General features: G+C 37.1%; 1 protein-coding gene across 3 annotated transcripts in view; it reads right to left on the bottom strand.

Annotated features, from left to right (window-relative positions):
* Positions 1-15383, bottom strand: part of LOC134520519 (integrin beta-like protein 1) — an 87842-nt gene extending 72459 nt beyond the window's left edge. Inside the window, exons 1-4 of one of the 3 annotated variants that reach the window (XM_063346228.1) lie at positions 15247-15383; positions 11332-11454; positions 7670-7810; positions 4845-4985 (exon numbers count right to left, since the gene is read on the bottom strand). In XM_063346228.1, the coding sequence (XP_063202298.1) occupies positions 4845-4985; positions 7670-7810; positions 11332-11454; positions 15247-15286 (445 nt within the window). In that variant the 5' untranslated portion in view covers positions 15287-15383. Of the gene's footprint in view, positions 1-4844; positions 4986-7669; positions 7811-11331; positions 11455-15246 lie in introns of those variants that run through there. The other 2 variants (XM_063346139.1, XM_063346056.1) reach the window with 2 other exon arrangements.
* Positions 15384-22956: the final 7573 nt, after the last annotated feature.

Raw genomic sequence — 22956 nt, 5'->3', positions numbered from 1 at the left:
TTTGAGTGCTCTTTGAACCATCTCCTGGGCTGCATCAAAAGCAGCGTGGCCAGCAGGTCGAGGGAGGTGGTTCTGCCCCATTACTCTGCTCTCGTGAGACCCCACCTGCAGTATTGTGTCCAGCTCTGGAGCTCTCAGCACAGGGAAGACATGGACCTGTTGGAGCGGGTCCAGAGGAGGGCCACAAAGATGATCAGAGGGCTGGAACAACTCTCCTATGAAAACAGGCCAGGAGAGTTCAGGTTGTTCAGCCTGGAGAAGAGGAGGCTCCAGGGAGACCTTATTGTGGCCTTTCAGTACTTAAAAGTGGGCCTACAGGAAAGATGGGGACAAACTTTTTAGCAGGGTCTGTTGCGATAGAACAAGGAGTAATGGTTTTAAACTAAGAGAGGGTAGATTGAAACTAGATAGAAGGAATAAATTTTTTTACAATGAGGGTGGTGAACACTGAAACAGGTTGCCCAGAGAGGTGGTAGATGCCCCATCCCTGGAAACATTCAAGGTCAGGTTGGACGGGGGTCTGAGCAACCTGATCTACTTGAAGATGTAGAGGGGGGTTGGACTAGATGACCTTTAAAGGTCCCTTCTAACCCAAACTATTCTGTGATTCTGTGATTCTATGATTCTATATTTCCTTTTAATATTTTTTCTTAAGGGATGTTTTGCCACTTGGCACACACTCCTCATGCAAAAGAGTGGAATAAACGTTACAAAGACACATTTCACCACTGTCTGGAAAAGTGGGGCTGTCATAAGGCAGTATTTCATTTACCTTTACGTTATTCTTTTTCTACCACAGTTGCAGCGTATTCTCTAAGTAATATATCAATACCATCTTTTATCCACTTGCAATCAACATGATCCGCTGGAAACCAGCAATGTCACACCAATTCCAAGTCTCAAATCAGTGTTTCTACTGAATAGTGATGCGCAAATAACAAAATATTGGATATAATCAATTCCTATTTCAATAGGGCAGTTGGATGTAGTTTTGGTATCTTATTAGCTAACTTTACTCTTCCTGACCACATCTGAACATAGCAACATAAACACAACTTTCACTGTGCAAGTTGAGGTGAGAAAAAGCAACTGAACTCCACAGAACCTTTTCTCGAAAGTTGCTTTTAAAAACTGTGACAGCCAAGAATTTAGAGGTGAATCCCTCCTGAGAACTTAACCTAGAAAGCCATCCAAACAATTTCCTCTGTATGAATGGTAACATATCCGGACCAAGAGAAAACAAGCTAATTTCCCAGGTCCCTTCATCATGAGCCTAATGCTTTTTGCACAAAGCAGTGGGATTCTGGCAATACAAAATGTTCCTTGCACTGGATGAGGAAAGCTTGAGTGTCAGCAAAAACATTCCTTGCCACAAAATCAAATATTTATTTTCATGAGTTCTGACAGCAGGTTAGATCTTCTTTCACAATTTTCACATAGTCATCATTCACTGGACACGGGACCCCAAAGCATTTTTCTGATGTCCACTTGTCTATCCATGGTCTTCTTGAAAACCACAGCAACACAGAAATATAATATAAGACTGGCTTATACAACATTTTGAAACCATATGCATTTACCAGTTCACAAGGAGAAAATGCATGGAAGCAAACATTCTATGAGTTATCAGAGTAGTTCCCAGAATACAAGTCTTATTAATTTCACAAGAATAACTTTTCCTTACATTAGTTACTTGTTTTCCTTGAAAAGTGTTACAGGCTTCCTCTACTTTAGAGGGTAGATTTAGATTAGATATGAGGAAGAAATTCTTTACTGTGAGGGTGGTGAAACACTGGAACAGGTTGCCCAGGGAAGTTCTGGATGCCCCCTCCCTGGAAATATTCAAGGTCAGGTTGGACGAGGCTCTGAGCAACCCAATCTACTTGAAGATGTCCCTGCTCATTGCAGGGGAGGGTTGCACTAGATGACCTTTAAAGGTCCCTTCCAACACAAGCCTTTCTGTGATTCTGTCCCTTGCTTTCATATGTACCTGCTGATAGGTTGCAAATTAGACATGTGTTCCCTGATCCAGATAGATACTTATGAGAGGATGATGTTCTTTCATATAATATTTTCTTTGCTAGAGCCACAGCAACAGAGCTAATGAGATGAGTGAATGCAGGAATTTTCTTATGGAAGCCTTTTTTCTTTCTATGTCAAGTCGTGAAAGCTATTCTCTCTTTAAAGGAAGAGAATCACTTTAATGTTGCAAACACTTCTGAAATAAAATCATTCAGTAACATACTGAACAGCACTTCAGATGTTAAAAGAAGGTACCCGGTTGCCAATATGAGGTACTGCAAATTGACAGTCACCCCAAGCCATATGAAGCTTCTGGAGGGAGCTGCTGTTGTGTGATGTTAAATCCTCACAGCAGGGCTGTCAATTCCTGTCATTTGTAGTTTATGAAATAAACATAGCATTTCATTCAGCTACAGTAAAACTCTCTACATGTAAAGATGATTTCCTATAATTTCAATCTGCTACTCAGGACAATGGGATTCCCTGTCTCTACCTATTAGGTAGGCAGCACAAGACAGAAAAAGTTTTCTATATCAGCTCTGTTTGATGTAGGTTTTAAGAGAGCTGGATTATTTTTCCTAAACTGACTAATCCCTCTTGGATTCATCCTAAATCAATTTACAAATAACTGTGAGAAAAATTAGGATATTTTGCAGACACACCTAATGCATACACACTTTGTGCACTAAGTAAATTTATTTCACATAAACAAATAACAAAGCTGTCCAGTTACAATTCTGCTAGTAAATCCTTGATTTAATTGCAAATCCTGTCTACTACAATAAACGAAAGTGAATACTTATGTACCTTGTCCATTTTATAGTCCTTGTCCAAACAGCAGGACTATAAGACACTGTTCACCCAGATTCATGTGAAAGTGGAGTTTTGCACAATCTGTTTGAGGAATGCGTACTCGGATGGCCAGCTAAGGCTAAATTAGGCTTTTCTAAAACATAAGAATTAGAAGTAGCATGAAATTTTTTCCTGATTAGAAAGAAAAAATGAGCTATACTTCAACATGGGTTTTAGTTACATCCAGTGAGCCATATGGGTACCTCCTTTTGTGTCTCTCGTAAGGTTTGTTCATTTGCAGTTATGTCTCTGTAATAAAGAACACTGTACCAGTCCTTAATCCAATGTTGAAAGGAAGTATCTTCCCCCCAACCTTTTGTAGCTGTCCATACTATCTTTCACTCTGCTTTCTTACGGCCGCTACCACCCCGGGCAGCAGCAGCAATGGCAATGATGCCCGTGAAAGAGGGAGTTCGAGCCCTGCTTCAGTGATGCAGCATTAGCTGTAGATGCCACGGGTTTGCTTTAATCTAATTAGGTTTGAAAGTCTTGTGCTCACCCTTAACTACAGAACACATTTACCACGTTGGTTTTTAGCTTTGTATTCCTTAGCTGATGCTGACATTTTGATCGGTCCCTGAGTGCTAAAAACATACTCAGCAGCACAATAATACATTCAAAAATGGACGACATCCCAAAGTCAATCCTCCTGCTGCTCTCATGACTGCAGTTCTACAACCTTCCAGCTTATTAATTAAATAAACCTATATAACATTTGTAGGTGGCTGAAACAGTAACAAGCAAATGAATTCACTGAAGGTTTTTAGAAATGCTTTTCTTTTTTCCCCCTCATTTTATGAGCTAGTGATTCATCAATATTTATTAAGAAAAATACACAAAAGTTCAGAAACCTTCCACCTTTATAACAGGAAGAGGCGAAGCATTTTATGTATCACGTTTGTTTCAGTCTTCTCTCCCTATTTCAGCCAACTCCTACGGTATTTCTATGAGGGATCTCTCGTTCTAGCAATAGGAGGAGAATATACCACATCATTATTTTCCTTGATGTGACTGCAGTCTTCCTATTATTAATTAGGCCAGACCAGATTTCTACAGGACGCATTAGAGCTGACAACCTGTAATCTGTCAAGTCCCTTTGAAACCACCTCACTTATTTTTCCCAAATTCCTATGTGTACAAATTGCATGCTGCGTATTGATCAAAGTCCTTCTCTCCTGCCCAGCATTAGCATCTTCATCAATAACTATACAAAATTGTATGCAGGGTCTCGCTCAGAATGTCAGCTTTTGTTAACTGATACACGGAGCCTCAATCTAAATACACTGCAAGCCTTGGATGGCTGGGTGGATGTTAACTAATTTGAACATAATGCTCTGAAGTACAAGTAGAAGAAAAAAAGAAGGTGAAAGTGTCTAAGATGTACAGTCAGCGATGTGTAGCTGGACCAACACATTCATATTTTCCACATATTGATGCTCTACTGGTTCTCAGGCCAATTGGTACTCACAAGGTACTGTTTTTCATTAACTCATTAATTCACTTTTCCACTTTTCCTTCCTCTCACTTGTCCTCTCCCTGCCATATAACATGAAATAACAAATAAAACTTGATCTAACAAATTTTCAAATTTAAATTTCCCCAAGGAAAGATATATATATATTTATTTTATTTATTTTTAAAGTTTTGACCATTCTCCAATTTATGTTGGGTTACACTGAAGACAACGGTATTCAGAAGGGAGATGTGCACCTAAAAGTATTAAATCTTTACAGAATTTCATTAAAAGGCATAGAAAAAAAGACTTGTTTTAAGAAAGCTTTAGAACAGAATTTTTTTTTTTTCCAAAATAATGTCTTTTAATTTAAAAAGTCCACTCCCCAAAAAACCCAGCTAAAGCTTGGTATGTTTTAAGCTAGGAAAATGAGAATTGGAGCACTAAGGAAGATCAGACCTAATGGATGCTTCTGTCATAAAACTACACATAAGTTCCATTTATATATATTCCTTACCTGAACAGAAGTCATCAGAATATCTATCGTACACTGCTTTGCAGTTTCTTTCATCACACTCACAAGTATCTCCATGAATATCTCCCCAATCACCAGTTGGGTCCACATCATGGCATGTGCATTCCCCACATACACATGTGCCTAGGAAAGAGGAAAAAAAAAAAAAAAAAAAAGAGGCAGAGATAGAAAATTAACTGAGCAATTTAGAGTAATAATAGCTTGATTACAGGAATTTACACTTGTGAATCTTCTGCTCTCACAGGAGTGCAGTTCCAAAGCTGCAAGTGTTAATCATGAGCGTATGCTCATCTTCTATGATTTAAAACCTTCTATGATCATTTAGTAACAGCACTTTATACAAACAAGTTGGCTTCCTGCTCAAGTTTCTTTTTGCTGTTGAGCCTTGTTAGGGATCAACAGAGAAAAGGAGTGCACAGAACAGTCGTAAATCTTTGACATCAACAGTAATTTGCCCTGACACTAATGACAATAAAAATCAATGCTGTTTAAATGACTTGGGCTTGGGCACAGTGGATAATTAATGATTGTTAAAGCATAAACATTTAAACTAAGATGCAATCCAAATTCTAATCCAGCTGAAAATGTCTAGGAGAGCATTCTTGCCCTAAGAAGAACATCGGCACAGACCTACATGAAAATGGTACTTTCCCACTTTTCCCAAGTCAATATTCAGGGCCACACCCCGTTGTTTACAGTAAGAAGGGAAATGTGAAATATGACAGAGATACTAATTCGGCACAAGCTCACGGATATATAGACAACACGCATCCTACTTACTTAGGAAAAATCAGAACAAAAAAGACAATTTCCTTATTCAGAAGCTGCCTAACCTCACAGCTGCATGCAGTTCATTTCCTGGAGGGTAGCTTCACCTTCTGCTACTCCACCAAAGCCTTTGCCTTATTATTCAGATTACTCTGAACAATACAATACCTTTGAGGACAACGGGACAGGGTGACTAAAGACCACACATAGATATGGGCACATTCTCTAAAAAGAGAAGGTCTACACAATTGTGCATGCATGACATTTACATGACGCAGGAAGAGTTACTGCCCTGTTTTGTGATAAAGCCACCAGGACAGCCCTCAAGAAATTTGCACCTGATTTTTTTATACTTTCACAATTCAGTGATGTTAATGAAGGAGAAGAAAAAAAAAAAAGAAAAAAAAAAAAAACAACAACAAACAAACAAAACAACCCAGAAAATAAGGAAACACCTCTGGAGAGTGATTAAACCTCCCAGAAACGACTTCAGAGTGAATTTGGATCAGCTGTCCTGGATATTGGAATGCAAAAAAACATCTCACCAAAATTTAAAAAATCTAAATGTTCACCTCTGGTCTTAGCTGGCTGACTAGACAGTTGGTGGAAAGATACAGACAATGTATCCATCTTAGCACTGAAGGATGCTGGACAGCAAGGTTAGCCTCAGTATTTTATTTTTGGAAGGCTCAAGACTGACAAGATGAATTGCACCTATATCACAAGACGTATAAACACAGAAAACTGGGCAAGCAGGAACTAAAGAGAGTATAAATACTGTATTGGAAAGCAACTTTATGTAGTCAAAAAGCCTACAAAATTTTTATGTTGATAAAAATCACAAATACATGAAAAGCTAAAAATATAGAAGTATCCCATGAATGTACCTTTGTATAGGAGTTTGTAGCTATTCAGAATGTCAGCTATACTGTTTATCCTCATTTCCCCCAATTACAATGTAGAGTTTAATAAATACTTGCACATTAAAATTTCAAATTTGAACAAAAAATTGCTTTGAGAATAAATTCTTTGACAATAAATTACTTTCTCGGTGCAAAGCAAGCATCTGATCTGAAGCCACTTGGATATTTAATATTCCCAGAATTACACAAAGTTTTTTACTTCTAAAGTCCCAAGACTAAATCAGCCTACATGATCTCTCAATCTTTCAATTTCCTCATAATTAAGAGAAGAGAGTTTTCTAAATGCTCTCAGGATAATTAGATGTTCACACTGTAGCAGGTTTTGTCGGTAGAGATGTTTTTGAGAGAGGTGTCTATGTGACTTGCACTTATGTTCTACTGTAATTATTCTGGACTATTGCCAAAAAAATAACAGTTTTTTAAACTCTTTGTTCAATGAAGCCAAACATAGCACGTAGTGAAAAGCAACCTTATTTTGTGCTGCCTTTTTTTTTTTCCACAAAATGGCAAAATTAGACAGAACTATAAGGTAAAATTCAAATTCTGTAACTTTGTGCAAATAAAACTCCATGTAGTTAGAAATATTGTGTGAAGTCTGCCTTTCCAGCTCTGTATGCATTCCACAGCATTGTTACTGAACACTTCTTTGTTGTTTTCTCGGGTTGCAGTGGAAACTAAAAGGTTTGTGTTTTCATTTTCCCTGTTCAATTGTGTGTCCTTGGTCTTCTTTAAGAGTGTGTTGACATACAGTCCTGTTGGCCTTACAGCACCAGTCCTTTAAAAGTCAAAAATCTACCAATATTTTATTTTGCAGGATAGGTGTCTCACCAAAGCAGATATACTAACAAATTATCCTGCTCAGTCTTACCACAAAAATGAAGGATGAAAACAAGTTGGGTCAGCTTAAACAAAAAATGGGTGTGGATTTGTATAAGTTTATACCTAAACACAGGTATCTACCCACTCACTTGGAAACATATATCCAGGTTTGAAATAAGTGAGAACAAACTAGAAACTATCAGCAAACACAATCTATGACCTACTGCAGAAAATGCATATTGTAAAATAAAAGCAAGCTCTATAAATACGCGTAGAAGGAACGTGCAAATGCCACACCTCTGTTGCTGCAGATTTTGCCATCTGGAGATGTGCATCTTTTCTTGATCTCCCAGGGGGTGATGTCACACTGGAATTCACATTTATCTCCATGCCAACCAGCCTCACAGTAACAGTTTCCACAGTAACACTTTCCATGGCCTTAACCCAAAACAAATTTTATACAGTGAGAAAGAGGCAAGTTTTCAAAAGGCATTAACAATTTACTCTGTTTTGATCTTTTCTTTTAAAAACTTTTAGTGCTACACTCAGAATAGAAACAATTTATAGACCATATATGCCTACATAAAATAAGACAAAGGATATCTGAATTATACTTTTCCCCAAGTCAATTTTAGAACATGTTTTCATTTAATCACAGATTAAATCTAATCAATAAACACTAAGAAAACAACACTAACGTTTTTGTATTTGTAGGCTTAATTTTTGAAACTTTATATGTTAATTTGGAAGACAGTAAATGTAATAGTTAAAATTTAAGCACAGCTTTAAATGTTAAGACAGGACACACTTGCCCACCGTAGTGGGCATGTCTAAGAAAGCGTTGTGTGTTCTGACCACTCGGAAAATTCCAGCAGAGGGACCTTGATTTACTGCAAAGTGTCTACATTGTATATGGCTTCCCTTCTTACCATTTAAGAAGATTTTTGAACTTGGATAAACCATTTCATGAAAAATGAGAATTAGTAAAATGAACCTTTTAGATGTTTGTTTAACAAACCACACATCTACCAAAAAGATAGTTAGGTCATCTGAGGCTTGAGGTAACCAACTCCTGAACATTTTGATCCACTAAGGTACTTCTGCTATGCGCTTCAATGACACAAACCATTTCAATTAAGTAGCTGCAACTCTTCCTAATCTTAAAGCCGTAAATTAATTCTTCACCAGAAAGATCAAGTCAGGATCTTGTCCTTTTTTCCCTCTAGGTATGTTAAGCTTAGTGGGCCTGGTTGTCTCTATCACAGCCTGGTCAATTTATACCCTTAACTATCAAGACTGAAAATTTAGGCCTGTGGAATACAATTTTCTCCTGTTTTTACAATTACACATGAAATTTGCGTTACAACTGTTTGGTTACATGTCAAAAAATAACAGAAGATAACAATACCATCTTACAGAGATAACTAAACAGCAAAGACAGTCTAAAATAATGCTTATTACCAAAAGGTTGTTCTTTAACAGTGGACAAGAAATAAAGGGAAAAACAGTGGAGTAAATTAATTTGATCTACTGGTGATTTTTGCAGATTAAAACATAATGATTTCATGATACACTCACACTTGTATAGTCCTCTAATAAATATGAATCAAATGATACAATTTGCTCTTGACTGAAGAAAAAATCACTCCATTAGACCAAAAAAGCCTTAGATAAAAAAGATCAGCATCAAAATTTAACTTGTTAGAAACTATGATACTTTATTAAAAATAAGCTGCAACTTGATTCCAAGGTTTATGCAACCTTAAATAAAAAGTGATAACAGTCAACTGACTGATCAAAATCCAACTGAGGCTGGAAAACCTTGATACCTCTTTGTAACTCTGCCCTACCTAAGAATTGATTTGCTGAAAAAAAATGCAGTCCCCTTGCGCAAAGATGAAAATGCACGTTATCCATATCTCAGCATGGTATTATTCTATGCTTGTGCAGGATAAAATCCCAGCTCACAGCTGCAGGCTTTAGAAACGTGTGTGTAAATAGAAGCTTTTGGGTTTTCATTAGTTTCATCCTTCTGAGTTGGCTTTCTTTGAAGACAATTAAAATCTTCAAGACCTCTCTATACCTCTAAGGGCAATAAAGGGTATGTAGCAACTAAGTACGTGCTACACAAACTGTGAAAGTACAACAGGCGCTGATTAGGTTCACCCTGTCTGTGGAGGGTACCCAGGGGCTGTCGCCAGCTAAGCAGAACTGGGTTGGAACACCGTTTCTTTATTACTTCATAAATAAAACTAAATTATTCCTGTGGTGCAAATCCTGTGGAAGGAAAGATGGCATCCAGGGTATAAAAGGAGACATCGGGATGGGAGAGAGAAGCAATAACCAGATAGGCATGTGGGGTCTGCTTTTTCTGTGATGGAATTATGTATCTTTGACCTTCAAGTCATGTGCTGTCCATTTTTTCTGCATAAGGTGTGGTTCAACACACGGTTATGTACTGTAGACATTTGTTAGGAAGCAAAGCAAAACCTTAACACTCACAACCTAACCAAGTCAAGCCCACCATTGGTTTATATCTTAGATTTACTTTAGAAGGCTCCAAACCTTACATAAGGTATCAGGGCTTTTATACTGATGAATCACAGACCTCAGAGACTTACCAACAATTTTTTTGTCCTTTTATATCAGCATACTTTGATTTCTGCATACACATAAAACTAGTTCTTTACAGAGGTGCATCTGGTCTGTTTTGGAATATGGCACCACTGGATTAAACAAAGGGAAATAAAAGCTAAAAAAAACCCCTAACAATATAAATGAGCAGCAACACAGGTGGGGAAAAAAACCTGACAAAAATAGCAGAAGGAGAATTTACTGGAACTAAATTAATGGCAATTTTTTATCATATTTGGTACCATATGTAATGGTTACAAGCAAATAAATATAAATGGAATAACTGGCACAGAAAAATTAATGCCATCCACTCATTTTATTTTAGACAATTACTGGAAATATTGTACTGGATTTGGACTTCAGGGGACCATTCTGTTTACCCTCATTTAAAATCCCTATGTAGTCCTATGCAAAAAAAAAATTTCTTTTGCCTTCAAAGGCACTTAAATAAATAGAATTTATTTTGTTCTCTGTGTAAGGATAAAGACAGGTAAAGCTATTTAACAGAAGTACTCTCTCTCTTTATACACACACAGAGCAAGCACTATTATCAGAGTATGAATAGTGTAAGAGCACTTCTGAACCCTCCTATACGCATACAGACACAGTATGCATGCCTACAGCTTGAAAAATATTTATAGCACCTTCCAGTTCAAGGACAAGCCCCCCTGCAATATAGGCAACAACATTTATAATGCCATAAACAGTGTGTATTGTACAACATTTAATTGCAGGTTCCTATCTTACAATGAAATGAAAGCACAGTTTGAATTCTCGTTGCTTTTCTACCAATCAGCAGAGTTCACTCCATCTTATTCTCTTGCCTTTCCTATCATAGGTGAAATTTTTCTTCATTCATTCCTTTTCCTTTTTATCTCCTGAATTGCTTCTGAGTTCTCATCCTGCATTTTGCTTCCTTGACAAAATTCTTAATAATCTTTTTTTCTATTGTTTTTTCTTTTCCTGTGTCCTCCATCTTGCTCTCATCTGTGCCAGAAAGCATTCACATTTCTTGTATTCTACCCAAGACAGACACACTAAGCTATGAATTACCTTAGTGAATTACCTTGTATAATCCTCTTTGCGGTTCTTCCAAAAAGAGGAGGAGGTCACAGGATTTTTTCATTCTTTAACTTCCTGCTTAGCTCATTTTTGCATCTGAAATTCCCACTTACAATTTGCAAGCTAAATTCTTGCAAATATAGTTACTTTTATTCTAAGTCATACATTCAGTAAAGACATTTTGTAGGTCCACACAATTAAATGATTTTATAACAGCCTGTATTAATCTTCACCATTCTTCTTGTGCTCACTAAAATACATACCTGTACAAATCTCTTCTGTCTCATCATCTATGCATTCTCTGTCATCACATTCACAAAATTTACCATAGACCAGTCCATTTCCTTCTGAGTTTGCACATTTACACCTGCCACACTGACATGTGCCTGTAAACATTTAAGACAGTACTCGGTGAGTGCAGTTTATGGAAAGAGTTTCATTATTCCACCAAAGGTGGTACATATTTTATTTCTGAGAAGGCTGAAATCTAAAGACCATCCAACCAAGTAAAGACAGACACAGAAACAATCCATATCAACAAAAAGCCTAATCTTAGCTGTAAACAGATACAACATTCAAGAGGTTCATTTTTAATAAGGAGCACCATGTTTTCCTAAGTAAAATTCACTCCTGGAGTTGTCTGTCTGAGGGATGGGGTCAGCTTCGGATATTGTATCTTCTGCTGACTGAAAGAAGAAAAATTAACTTGGTCATCTTCTCAAGAATGAAGCTTGGTTTTGACCAGTTCCACAGCTATGTCACATGAAAGTAACAGGGTATAGCTACTGAGGACCTGAAAATATGTCTGCCTAAGTTCATAAAGTCCTTTGCACTCTAGTCTCTAGTCCCTTTTCTACAGCTATGCTGTGAGGACTGAGATTTTTTAAGTATAGCCTTGGAAAAGAAGCCAGGAATCAAAGGAAGGAAACATTGGTGAGGAACATCTGCATGAAGACCTTATGATCAGATGTCAGGAAAAAACGACTCAAGCTGGAAAGCAATTACCACAGCAATACATTAATTATACAACAGACAAGCTAATTGCAGAGAAATGCATTCATAGCATTATTGAACAAACCATAAGTATTAGAATGGCATATCAACAATTTTACTGCAAAGTGCACGTTTTTCCAGTGGTATTGATGTCCACGTTATAAGTTATTACATTCATTTGAAGAACTGTAGGAACCTCTATTATAATATCTTGTTATTTCAGCACTTTGAGCCCATCTAACTTTAAGCTTTTAGGGCTCATTTTTCTTCAGTTTGTGGGTGATGTCTCAGAAAAGAGTAGATCTTGCAAGAATGTTAGAAGCTGTAATAAAGACGCTTGCTGGTTTTTTCACAAGATGGGTTTTACCCATGTCAGACCAGCAAGTGGTTTCAGAACACAAGTCCGTCTGAGATTCTCCCTCAATGTCAGTACCCCCAGGACTCCCAAATGCTTTGGAAGTGTAGAGCTGGTTTTTCTCACAACATAAACCACAAGACAAAACCTTCTGACATAAGGAAACGCTAGAGTGCTCAGGCAATGCAAAGCATGGAAATGGGTTTGTAAACAGATCTCTCTTCTGCCACCTCTGGTCTGGTCGCACATTTGCTTCTTGGTCTTTTGAGTAGTTTTGCCCCCTCACCTCAGTGGCTGCCTCTCTCCATGACCCACCCTCCCAAACAGAAAAAGGCTGTTGTGTTGCTCGCAGGGAAGAAAGAATCCCCCCTTTTCCCTCAGAGAGTCTATCCGACCTGGAGTGCAGTCGCCAGGGCAAAGTGAACAACCGCATTCTCCTGCTCCTGCTGGCTATTTTCTAGTTTGGAAAATAATGCGTGATAACATATAGCCAACATAAATAAACATATTAAGGAGTTACACAGTCAAAAAAGCAAAAATACTGTAAAATCATGTTAGAAACAGAAGTATCACCTTGCTGGTCATATAAGACACCTCTTTTCCCTACCTCTATCACCTTTATTAACATTGTAATAGTAGGAAGTTTGGGCAGTACCATGTTAACTGGGGCCCTGTGGTCAATTGGCTTGCACAAGCTGTTTCAGAAGTCCCTGGCATCATTATGCCAGCAAGCACAGGTTTTAAACAAAAAGGAATTTAATTCACAAGATTCATACTTCTCACTTTACATCCATACATATTTTAGAAAACACGGTTATTGACGCAAAGGAAGTCCTCCAAAAATAGAAGTTTTACGCTCACATGGCATAAAACGTATATATGTGACACAACTAGTTTGTAGCAACCATTTTACATTTCACCGTTTCACAAGTTTTACTAAACATCGTATAAATCCAGAGATCAAAAGAACGGAGCTCTGCGACATACGTGGCCAGTCTACAAAATAAACTTTAAAAATGTTTGCAAGAGCTAATACAATAAAATAATAAAAAATTTAACTGATAATATAAGTAACCTACAGAACTAGAATTATTTGTTACAATTACTCAGAAAATAAATACAAATAAAAATTTTGAGAAAATCGTTTTGTTTACAGATAATTCCCAAACAGGAAAAAAAGATTAAATGTTAAATTGATGCATAAACTGGTCATCTAAGGAGATCAGACAGCCTGTGTCCTAAAAGTGTCCATTGTTCCCACTGACTAGAAGTGGACATAGCCCACATGGAGAATCTCGGTTTAGGTAGGATGCCCTGGTTGCTCTGACAAATGGTTAGGAACAGTTGAGTCAGAAAAGTTAAATTTTAGGCAGATATTGGTTGGTTCATGAAAAGACTTACAATAAATGGCTAGCTGTGTGACAGCAGAGGACTGTTTTTGCAACAACTCATGTCATCCCTTCCCTTCTTTTATTGGCAAATAAAAAATTGATCTCAGACCCCAAAGGCAATGTTGGCAGTAGATCGAAAGGCAATCCTGTCTAGACAAAATATATATGACTACAGCCCACCAAAGTTACCCCAAACTCCCTAGCCAGTCTCATTGGAATTCCTGATCTGTTTAATATCAGCAAAACCAAAAGCATTTATTCTTCTCCTGATCTCACAAACACTCCCCTCTAAGCTACTTTTAGTGATTTCTCAGCTACGTTGGTTTTCCTGGAAAGACTCAGGGACTGGTATCACTTCTAGACAAGGAAAGAAAGAGAAAAAAAAGGTCTTAACATTCTTGTCTAAGTATCTTAACTGATCACAATGAACTATGCTTATTTTTGAGAGTCAGCTTCTCATTTTCGTGTCTCTCACTTGTTAGCCAAAAAGTCGTGAGTTTCATATAATCTACATTATTCTCATAAATGAAATATTTCATTTACTCAGTTTGCCGTATGCTTAAAATTTTACGTTAAATTAGTCTCACATCTTGTTGTAAAGGCCTAGCTTCTCTGTAGCAAGTCCCACAAATCCTTTGGGTGCCTTGCTCATGTCAGCAACTACCTTGTGAGAAATTTAGTTGTATGAAAATGTATGGACCCAGACAAAAATTAAAGGCCAGCAATAGTGAGCAGAAGTGGGGTTCTTGAAACATGCTCCCACTCAGAGATCAATGTAATGGGAAAAACCGGAAGACAGTTTCTGGTCTCAAACCTTGACTGGTAGCAAATGTCCTTCAGAATTCTACCATTCTGAAGTAAAGTCTTCTAAAAGGCTGTTTCTTTTTCCTCTGATTTTTTTAAGGAAAGGACTTCCTATTTAAGTTAGGGTGAGTTATAAAATTAAACAATTAGAGAAAAGAGAGCTACTGAATCAGAAAAGCGAAGACGGAAGTACCCCATTAAAATGATTCAGCAGATCTTTCACAACTGTTTTTAATAATCATTGTTATAGCTCAGAAGTGTCTCAAAAAATTGTACCGCTTATAAATGTCACGGAAAAATATTCTGCATGCTATAAACACAAACACCAAAAAATTACATCACTTTCTGCGTTGATGCCATTACCATAACCTTTTGATGGGCAAAATACATGACACAGCTGCAGTTTCATTAACCTAAAATAGCTATGGATAAACTAGAGTACTAAAGTAAGCACTCTGAATCAGTGCACATCATATGCATAGGAATAGGCCTACAGGAAAATAAAGCATTTTGGTTATTTCTCAGTCTCTTGAAACATATTCTGCAAAATTTCTAATCAGAAAAGAAATTACAGTGATTCTCAAGCTAACGCAGAGAGAACATCAAGCCGTCAAAAGCAACAAAAGTCATCTTACCTGCACCAGAACAGATGATATCTTGAGAATTCTTGCACATTTCATTGCTTTTCTTCCGCGTAAGATTGCAAGTAGTTGGATACTGACAAGCTTCACCATACCAGCCTTCATCACATTTGCACTTCCCACAGTCACACTTCCCATGGCCTAGCAATGGAAGGAAAGAGTGTGTCAGGTCCTTTTTTTTCATTCAGAAAGTGATATTTTCTAATCCAGCTTTTAAAATAGATTCCACCAATTATAGTTTTAAATTAACGTGATTAACAGATTCACCTAACGTAGTTCATATGCAATTAAAAGTAGAAATGAATAAATATGATCTTAAGTATGAGGAGACACCTGAAATCACCATGACTGTGAAATCTAATGTATGTAGTTTTGATAGGTCTATGTATGAATTTTTATTTCAAGAAGGAATACAGAACTAAACCATCCTGAATGAACAACGGGCTTTCTCACTACATTCGTCTCCCTCTCATTGCCATATTTGTCTACTGTGACCTATTATTAGCACAACAAAACACCAAGTGCAGAGATTCCGTTCACCTCCTTGGCCAGCTGTAGGCAAAGAACAGTGAGAAACTGCAGCCTGATGACACAGGATTAACTATTATGAAAAGGAGCATGGAGAGGGCCAGCCAGAGCAGCAAGCAGTAACTCCCTCACGCGGCAGCGGCTGCAGCCCCTACCTCTACCAAAAGTTGCAACTCCTTCTTCCTGAACCATCTTCTGGCTACTGGTTCCTCCAGCCCTCTCCCACCTACTTAGACTCTACTGGGCTGCTACTGTAAAACTGAATTTTATCTTTAAATATCAACACAATACTTTAATACTCGTAGGACTATATTTACTTATGGTTATTTGCTAAGTGTGAAGTATCTTAAAGAACCAATGCAGCTGCTCAATCTATTAGGACATGGCATAATCAGTTGAATAATACATTGCCTAAAATTTGCAATTTATCTAATAACATGAAGAATTATAAAATTAAGGAAATCCTTTAGTTTTCTTTTAAAATACCGAAATATGCAGATGAATTGACAATTTGGACTATTTATATTGCCCATTAGGTATCATGTTCCACACGGAATTCCAGGTGCAAATTTCTATCACTTAATTCTTTAGCATGCCTTTACAATTTTACGTGTAAATGTGAAAACAATTCCAAATCTTGTAAAGTAAAATAGTCCATTTTAAAGTAAATACCATCTTAATTTATATCTGATTGACAGAAGAAGATTCCCTTCCAATCACTACGTCTCAAAAATAGAATCTTATTGCAGTCTATTTTAAATGCATCTGTTGCCTGCAGTTAGAGTCAACTGCCTGAAAATACAAGCCCAGTCTGCTGCCAATGAGAAGGAATTTAAATATCTATTGTAAAGAGAAAATTTTAAAGAGGACTATTTTTTGTTGCTCAATAAAATGTTGTTTGCCTTCCAAGATGGTCCTAAGACAAGACACAGTTCAATAGCTGAAAAAAACATAGTTCAAAAACATATGAGAGAATCACATTAGTCCTTGTTTTAAAACAGGAATTGACAACTTAAAAATTGCTGAATAACTCTGTGTTGGTAAAGGACAAGGAAAAAAAAATTAGGATACAAAATGTATAATAATAAAAACCTGCTCCTGTGATTACTCTGCTTCACTGACAGGCGACAGCATAAGCCATTCCAGAAAATGGTCCTAGGGTAACTTAAAAAACCCTAAAGACAAAACATAATCATATCCCTATATTTTTCTTCCTTTCAAGGATTACTTATCTCAATGACTTTGCATTTTCATGTTAAGCACTCTTTTGATTTAACAGTTTGATGTCTGCTGGTGAAGAAAAGACTCTCTATTAAAAGGACTGTTTTCCCATTCCCATGTCTAAATGACGGAGTAAGGCAGAAGCTGGTTAGTGCTGATGGTCCAGCAGCACTAGCCTCTCTCAGTTAAGAGATGCACTCATCTAACATATGGTGCATAAAGGAAGAAAATAATTTCACTTAGAATTCATACAGTGTGCTTAAAGAAAATGCATAAAAGACCTCGATGAGAGTAGTCATACAGAGCAGTTTCTTGGCTTTATTTAACAAGAAAATAAAAAAAAAATTTAAAAGGAAATTAATGAAATTAAATTGAGAGAAATAATGGAAGACCTCTTGCATGCAACTGAAAGCAACTATAAGAAATTTAACTAATATGAATTTGTAAGATTGTATTAATGATTTTCACCTTGACGACCCCCTAATTGTGCCAAGTGGATATTTTTTTTTAGTTGCAAAACAATGGCAATAATCTGCCCAAAAAAATTGGGTGAGAGGACTATATTGAAGAGTAGAAGGCCATAAAACTGCCTGCAATAGCTTGTATAACTCACTGTATCTTCCCTGTCACATAGATGATACAGTAGATCTGCAAGTCAGTCTGACATAGTAATCCTCTTCTTGCTTACTTCCCACATCCACATGTACCAATCTTATGGTCTTCCTCATGGCAAAAATAGTGATATGATGAACTATAAATCAAGTGTGTATCTCTGGCAAAAAGTTCTGAAGCTGGAAGAAAATTCTAGAGGGTAGAAAAGTTTTCTAATTGTTTTCAGATTCTTTTCAGAAAGGTTTGGTAGGATCCTTTTTGTCGTATACAAATTTCTGTAGTAATTAGAAAGCAAATAATATTATTAAATGGTAAATAAGGAGCACATAGCATTATGAAAGCTGTAAGGTGATCTTGTAACTTCCCAGTAAATTCTACCATGAAGAGGTAGACCCATGTATCTGAAGATGTGACACATAACACAAGAAAAGTGAGCTACAAGACCTCATTAAATAGTTGGTCGAGAAAGCTGTATCTCAGAGTAAATGATGACACATTCACTCCATTTTTTTTTAAAAATGGCAGTAGCAGGAATAAATGCTAAACATAAATAAATCAGAATTTCACTTTAAAAAAAATCAGAAAAGAAGGGAAATAATGAAGACTCAAGGAAGTGCTAGAATTCCTTTAAGAAAAAGACTGTGGCTGTGGGCTGTGAAAAACTTGCAGCTCCAAACATGTCGAAAAACATTTTATAACAAAGGGCTCCATTTCTAACTAGATGAGCAGTCACCTCAGAGAGTGTATCTGGAGTCTGCAGAAAGCTTGTAGGGTGGAAAATGAAACTAATATGCAAGGAAAACTGTCAGATGTCAGAAAATACATGGAGAAAGCGAGAACAGAAAATGTTAGGCAGGGCAAGATCTTGCAAAATTGCAAGTACTAAAATGTACTTTCATCATCCAAATAAAAAGAAAACAGGAAAAAGAGTGGCTTCACCAAGCAGCAAAAAGCAGTTAAGATTAGAGATAATTTACAGACAGTCCAAAACAAAATTAATACGGGGTTGTTGACTACAGTGGCAAATGCAGTGTGGCTAATGATACAGACTGTGGAAATGAAAATTACTCATCTAAGATGAGAACAAAACAAAGACATAAAACTGTTTTTTAAGGAAGTGTCTAGACCAGAAGGGCAAGACCCCATAATCTCCACTCAAGAGTATTTACAATACTTGCACATGAAAGGCCAGTTTAATAACAAAGACTTTCAATGAATCTATCAGGCTGGCAATCAAATGTCTGAAATATATAAAACCTAACTTTTTTTTCTTTTAAGAAAAAGGGATGTACGTGATCCAGGCAACATAAAAACATGCATCTCTGACCTCATGAGCTGTGCAAGGATTTGAAATAAATTATGAAGCATTGCATAGCTAGAGACACTGAGGTAATGAAAAATGGAACATAATGAATAACAGCTTTATCCCAGAATAGACTATCATTATGCCAAATTCACCTGGCATCTCTCTTCATAAGATAACTGATGTTTTAAGAAAAGGAACACAGAAAATACAGCTGATTGTATCATACATATCAAATACTTAGGAAAAAAATTACTCCAGAAATGTAAAAGAATCGCAACTTGGTTTAAGGGAAGGAAACAACATCGGGACCAAAAGGGATATTACTGTGAACTAAATGTTTTTTACTGATATTGATACAAAAATGCAGAGTATGCTAACAACATTTTCCAATGAAACAAACCCTTAAGCCCTCAGTGGCAAGGTGGAGATGGAAAATCATACGGAATGAACTGGACTGAAGGACTGAAGTAATAAAAGTGGATTGAAACTAGAAATGCAAAGCACAGGGTCACACACCAGGGACAAGGAAACGGTGCCATAGGCTAAGACCTTCCCAGTTGAAAACAAGAGCCTGCGTGTAGACTCATGTCAGCTGTGGAAATATGGTGTGACTAAGTCTTTAGCTGAAAAGAGTCTGAGATGCACCTGTTGAAGATATATCAGCAGGGACAGAAAACAGTAGCAAACTTGCATTGGAAATACTACGCACAATGTATGTAAAATGGACACGGATCCAGTTTATGCTGGAAAATTACCACTAGGTCTCTAAACCTCAGAAGACTGAGTCGAGTTCTCCAGGGAAAACACTTGTAGAATTTTAGTCAACTGCAAAGTTGCAATACGCTAGGAATTAAAATATCTTAGCTGAAAAATGGTAATTTAAACCACAATCATTTGGTTCTGATCACATGCTTTTGCCCTTAGACACTTAACTACACTCGTAGCGCATTCTAAAAATGTTTTTCTACTACATGTTTGCATACCTACAGGTCCAGGGGCAAAGACACAAATGTAAAATCTCTGACAAAAAGTTCTGAATCCATGTCTGAATGTATGTATTCAAGGCACCAATTTGGAAGCCTGATTTCACTGGGATCCATCTGTAATCCATCATGAGAGACAGGCACTTCTGCAGTGACTCAGGTCCTGCGTGGGCTGGATAGTCCTCAGAGGGTGGCTGTCTTTCTTCACTAAACTACTGGGAAGCATACAGTGATTGAATAGGATACATAAACTTAACTGGTGGGACTTTGGTGCATCACCAGACATGCGTGCATGCAAATAAAGACTCACTCATTCATTTTCTTTGGTTTCACTTATCTATACAATAATCTATGTCAGGTTTAAAATATTCTGAAGCACTTTGAATAAAAAAGGAGAAGGATATCAGCTTAGTTATAGGTTGAAATCCATCAGTTTATGAAAACAATTCTATTACATAATTATTGGGTAAACCAGAAATTGGATTTGAACATTGCTTCTATTTCTATGCACCTACAAAAATCGTAGCATTCAGCAGTACTATCGCTATTTCTGTGCCTCCCACTGGAAAAGGTTCTCTCCACCTTTGTACCAGTTTTGGTTCAGATTTTATTTCATACTAATGTTCACTTTGGCTGAAAACTTTGCTACATCCTCGTGGTTAAACTTTCCATAGGCAATCCAGTCAAAACAAATGGCTTGTTTTGTTACCTCCCGTGCTCTTGTCACCTAAGAGCATGTGTGAATGTACACATATGTCTGTGTCATGATTTTCTTGTTTACTGAGCAATGGTGGGGCACAAAAATGCAGGCTCCTTAGAACCACTTAGCAGAAAAGAAAAAGAAGAAAACACTGATCTTGAGGTTAAGGCCTCGAATTGAAAGAAAGGTGACTGGGTTCAGCCCTTGGATCTTTCATTTTCTGGATAACCTCTGGCACAGGACAACATCACCAGGGCTCCAAGAGATGAGCTTAAATTCTCTTTTCTGTAAGGCCGATAATGATAATTAACTTTGTCACAGAAATATTAGTAAGGACAAATTTCTTGGTGTTTGAGAGCTTTCAGATGTCATGTATGATTAGGTATGTATGTATGAACAAAAAAAAAAACAAAACCAAACAAAAACCCTAAACCAAATGAGGCAACATAGTATCTTTGAAATTACATTCACCCTTTTTCTCAGTAAGATAAAAAGAGCACTCCCTGTTTAGGGGCAATTGTAAAACTATAATCATGTGCTTGTTAAACTGCAAGGACCAAGCTCTTAAATCCTTGTTTCATTAAGCCAATGCTAGTGGAGGTGCTGCCTTTGCTATAATACCTATTTATGCGGTTGTGCAGCATTAGATATAGCACAGTAACTCTCACTACAAAAGAGGTGTCTTATTGGAGTACAAAGATCCAGGCTGTTTGACCAGACATTAAAATAGACTCAGATGTCCCCACTATCACTTATTTTTAAATGACTAAAGCACAATTATGCTATGTCAGAACACAGTTGAGGGCAGTTCTCATTTTAAAATTGCAATGGAATCAATTTCATACAGGCAGGTGAGATTTAGCATACGGATTCCTCTCTACAGCATAAAGTCAGCCATCGGAAGGCAATCTGCAGCTGGAATGACAATTGAATTGGGCTCATTATTATTCATTTTTAGCAACCACTGAGTGATTCCTGAAGTGCTTCTCAAATCTAAAAAACACTTCATAGGTGAAGAAATATGAAGAACTCGTTGTTACAGATTCCCACTTTAAATTGGGATGTTAGACAGAAAGGATGATTGAGTTGCAAGGGTTGAAAATTTTGGGAAAATAAAAAATTAAAACACTGTTCTGCACTTTCAACCTAGACCAGCACAGTGAAGATGTTTTCAATACTTCTTTCCAACTGAATGACTTTCTTTCCAGTAGCTAGCGAAGCAGAGTCTGTTACTTTACACCAATGTAAAGCTAGTGAAAATATTTTAGATTACACTTGGATAAGGTTAGCAAAATGGCCTATTTGGTTTAGTTGTGTTTGAGATTCTCAGTAACTATGCTTTGCATTCAGATAAGGCATATCTCTGAGTCTCTCTTTTTCAGAACTGTTGGAGTTGCAGCCTCTGAAAAACTTGTTGCGGTTTCTGAAAAAAAAAAAAGTTGGTATCATTACTTTTTTTTTCCCATGGCAATTTGCTTGAAATGAATCTCTCTTTAAGGTTGGGGTCTTGCTTGTTTATGTTGTGCTGCCTCTGATGAAAGCCAGCCATCTTCTAGACCTTTACAGTATGCCCTGGGGATTCTGTCCCTACTGACATTACGTTCAGCAATGCTGAGGTTTTCACAAAATTACTGGCTTCTCCTTCGCATCCCAATCACTTGTTTCTCTGCCTATGCTGACACTATAAGGCTAAACTACAGATTGGGTAAGGGAACTTATCTGAATTTAGAAACAACTCAAAAAAAAAAAAAAGAAAATCTGAGGGGAAACAGCTGCCGTTTTACTATCATTTTTTACTACCATTACTTTACTATTTTTTACTGTTATTAACTAATGATAGTAAAACATTTCAAGACAATTTTGCCACTCAAGCCCCTTTATCACCAAACCACTGCCCTGATAAGAATTGCATCAGAGATTTTCAAAGAAATACAGTAAGTCCAGAGGGTTTTACGGAGCAAAAAACCCTAAACCTTTATACACCTATTCTCAAAATGCTATGAAAAATGAAAAAAAACTTTGAACTTAGAAGTTCTTATGTTAAGCCAATTTCTCTGTGTTCATTTATGGTGTCCAGACCTTGAAGTAGCCCAAAATAATGGATACAAACATTCAGCACTGGCCTTTAGGCAACCTGGGAGAGGGACGGAGTTACTGTGACTAGAGCACACAGGGGCTGTAACACAGTTTGTCTCAGCTCTCTTTAGTGATTGGATTCCTCCCCCTCTTTTAAGTCCATCTGAAATGGATTTTCAGAGTTAAAACAAAAAATGGTGACAAATCATCTCAATTTAGTTATTACTGGCTGCACTTTAATAACAAAAACATCATAAATGGTGTTAAATCGTAACTCC

The sequence above is a fragment of the Chroicocephalus ridibundus genome, chromosome 1 (genome assembly GCF_963924245.1).
Source record: "Chroicocephalus ridibundus chromosome 1, bChrRid1.1, whole genome shotgun sequence".
In the NCBI taxonomy this organism is placed as follows: Eukaryota; Metazoa; Chordata; class Aves; order Charadriiformes; family Laridae; genus Chroicocephalus; species Chroicocephalus ridibundus.
This window is presented reverse-complemented; position numbering and strand designations above follow the sequence as displayed.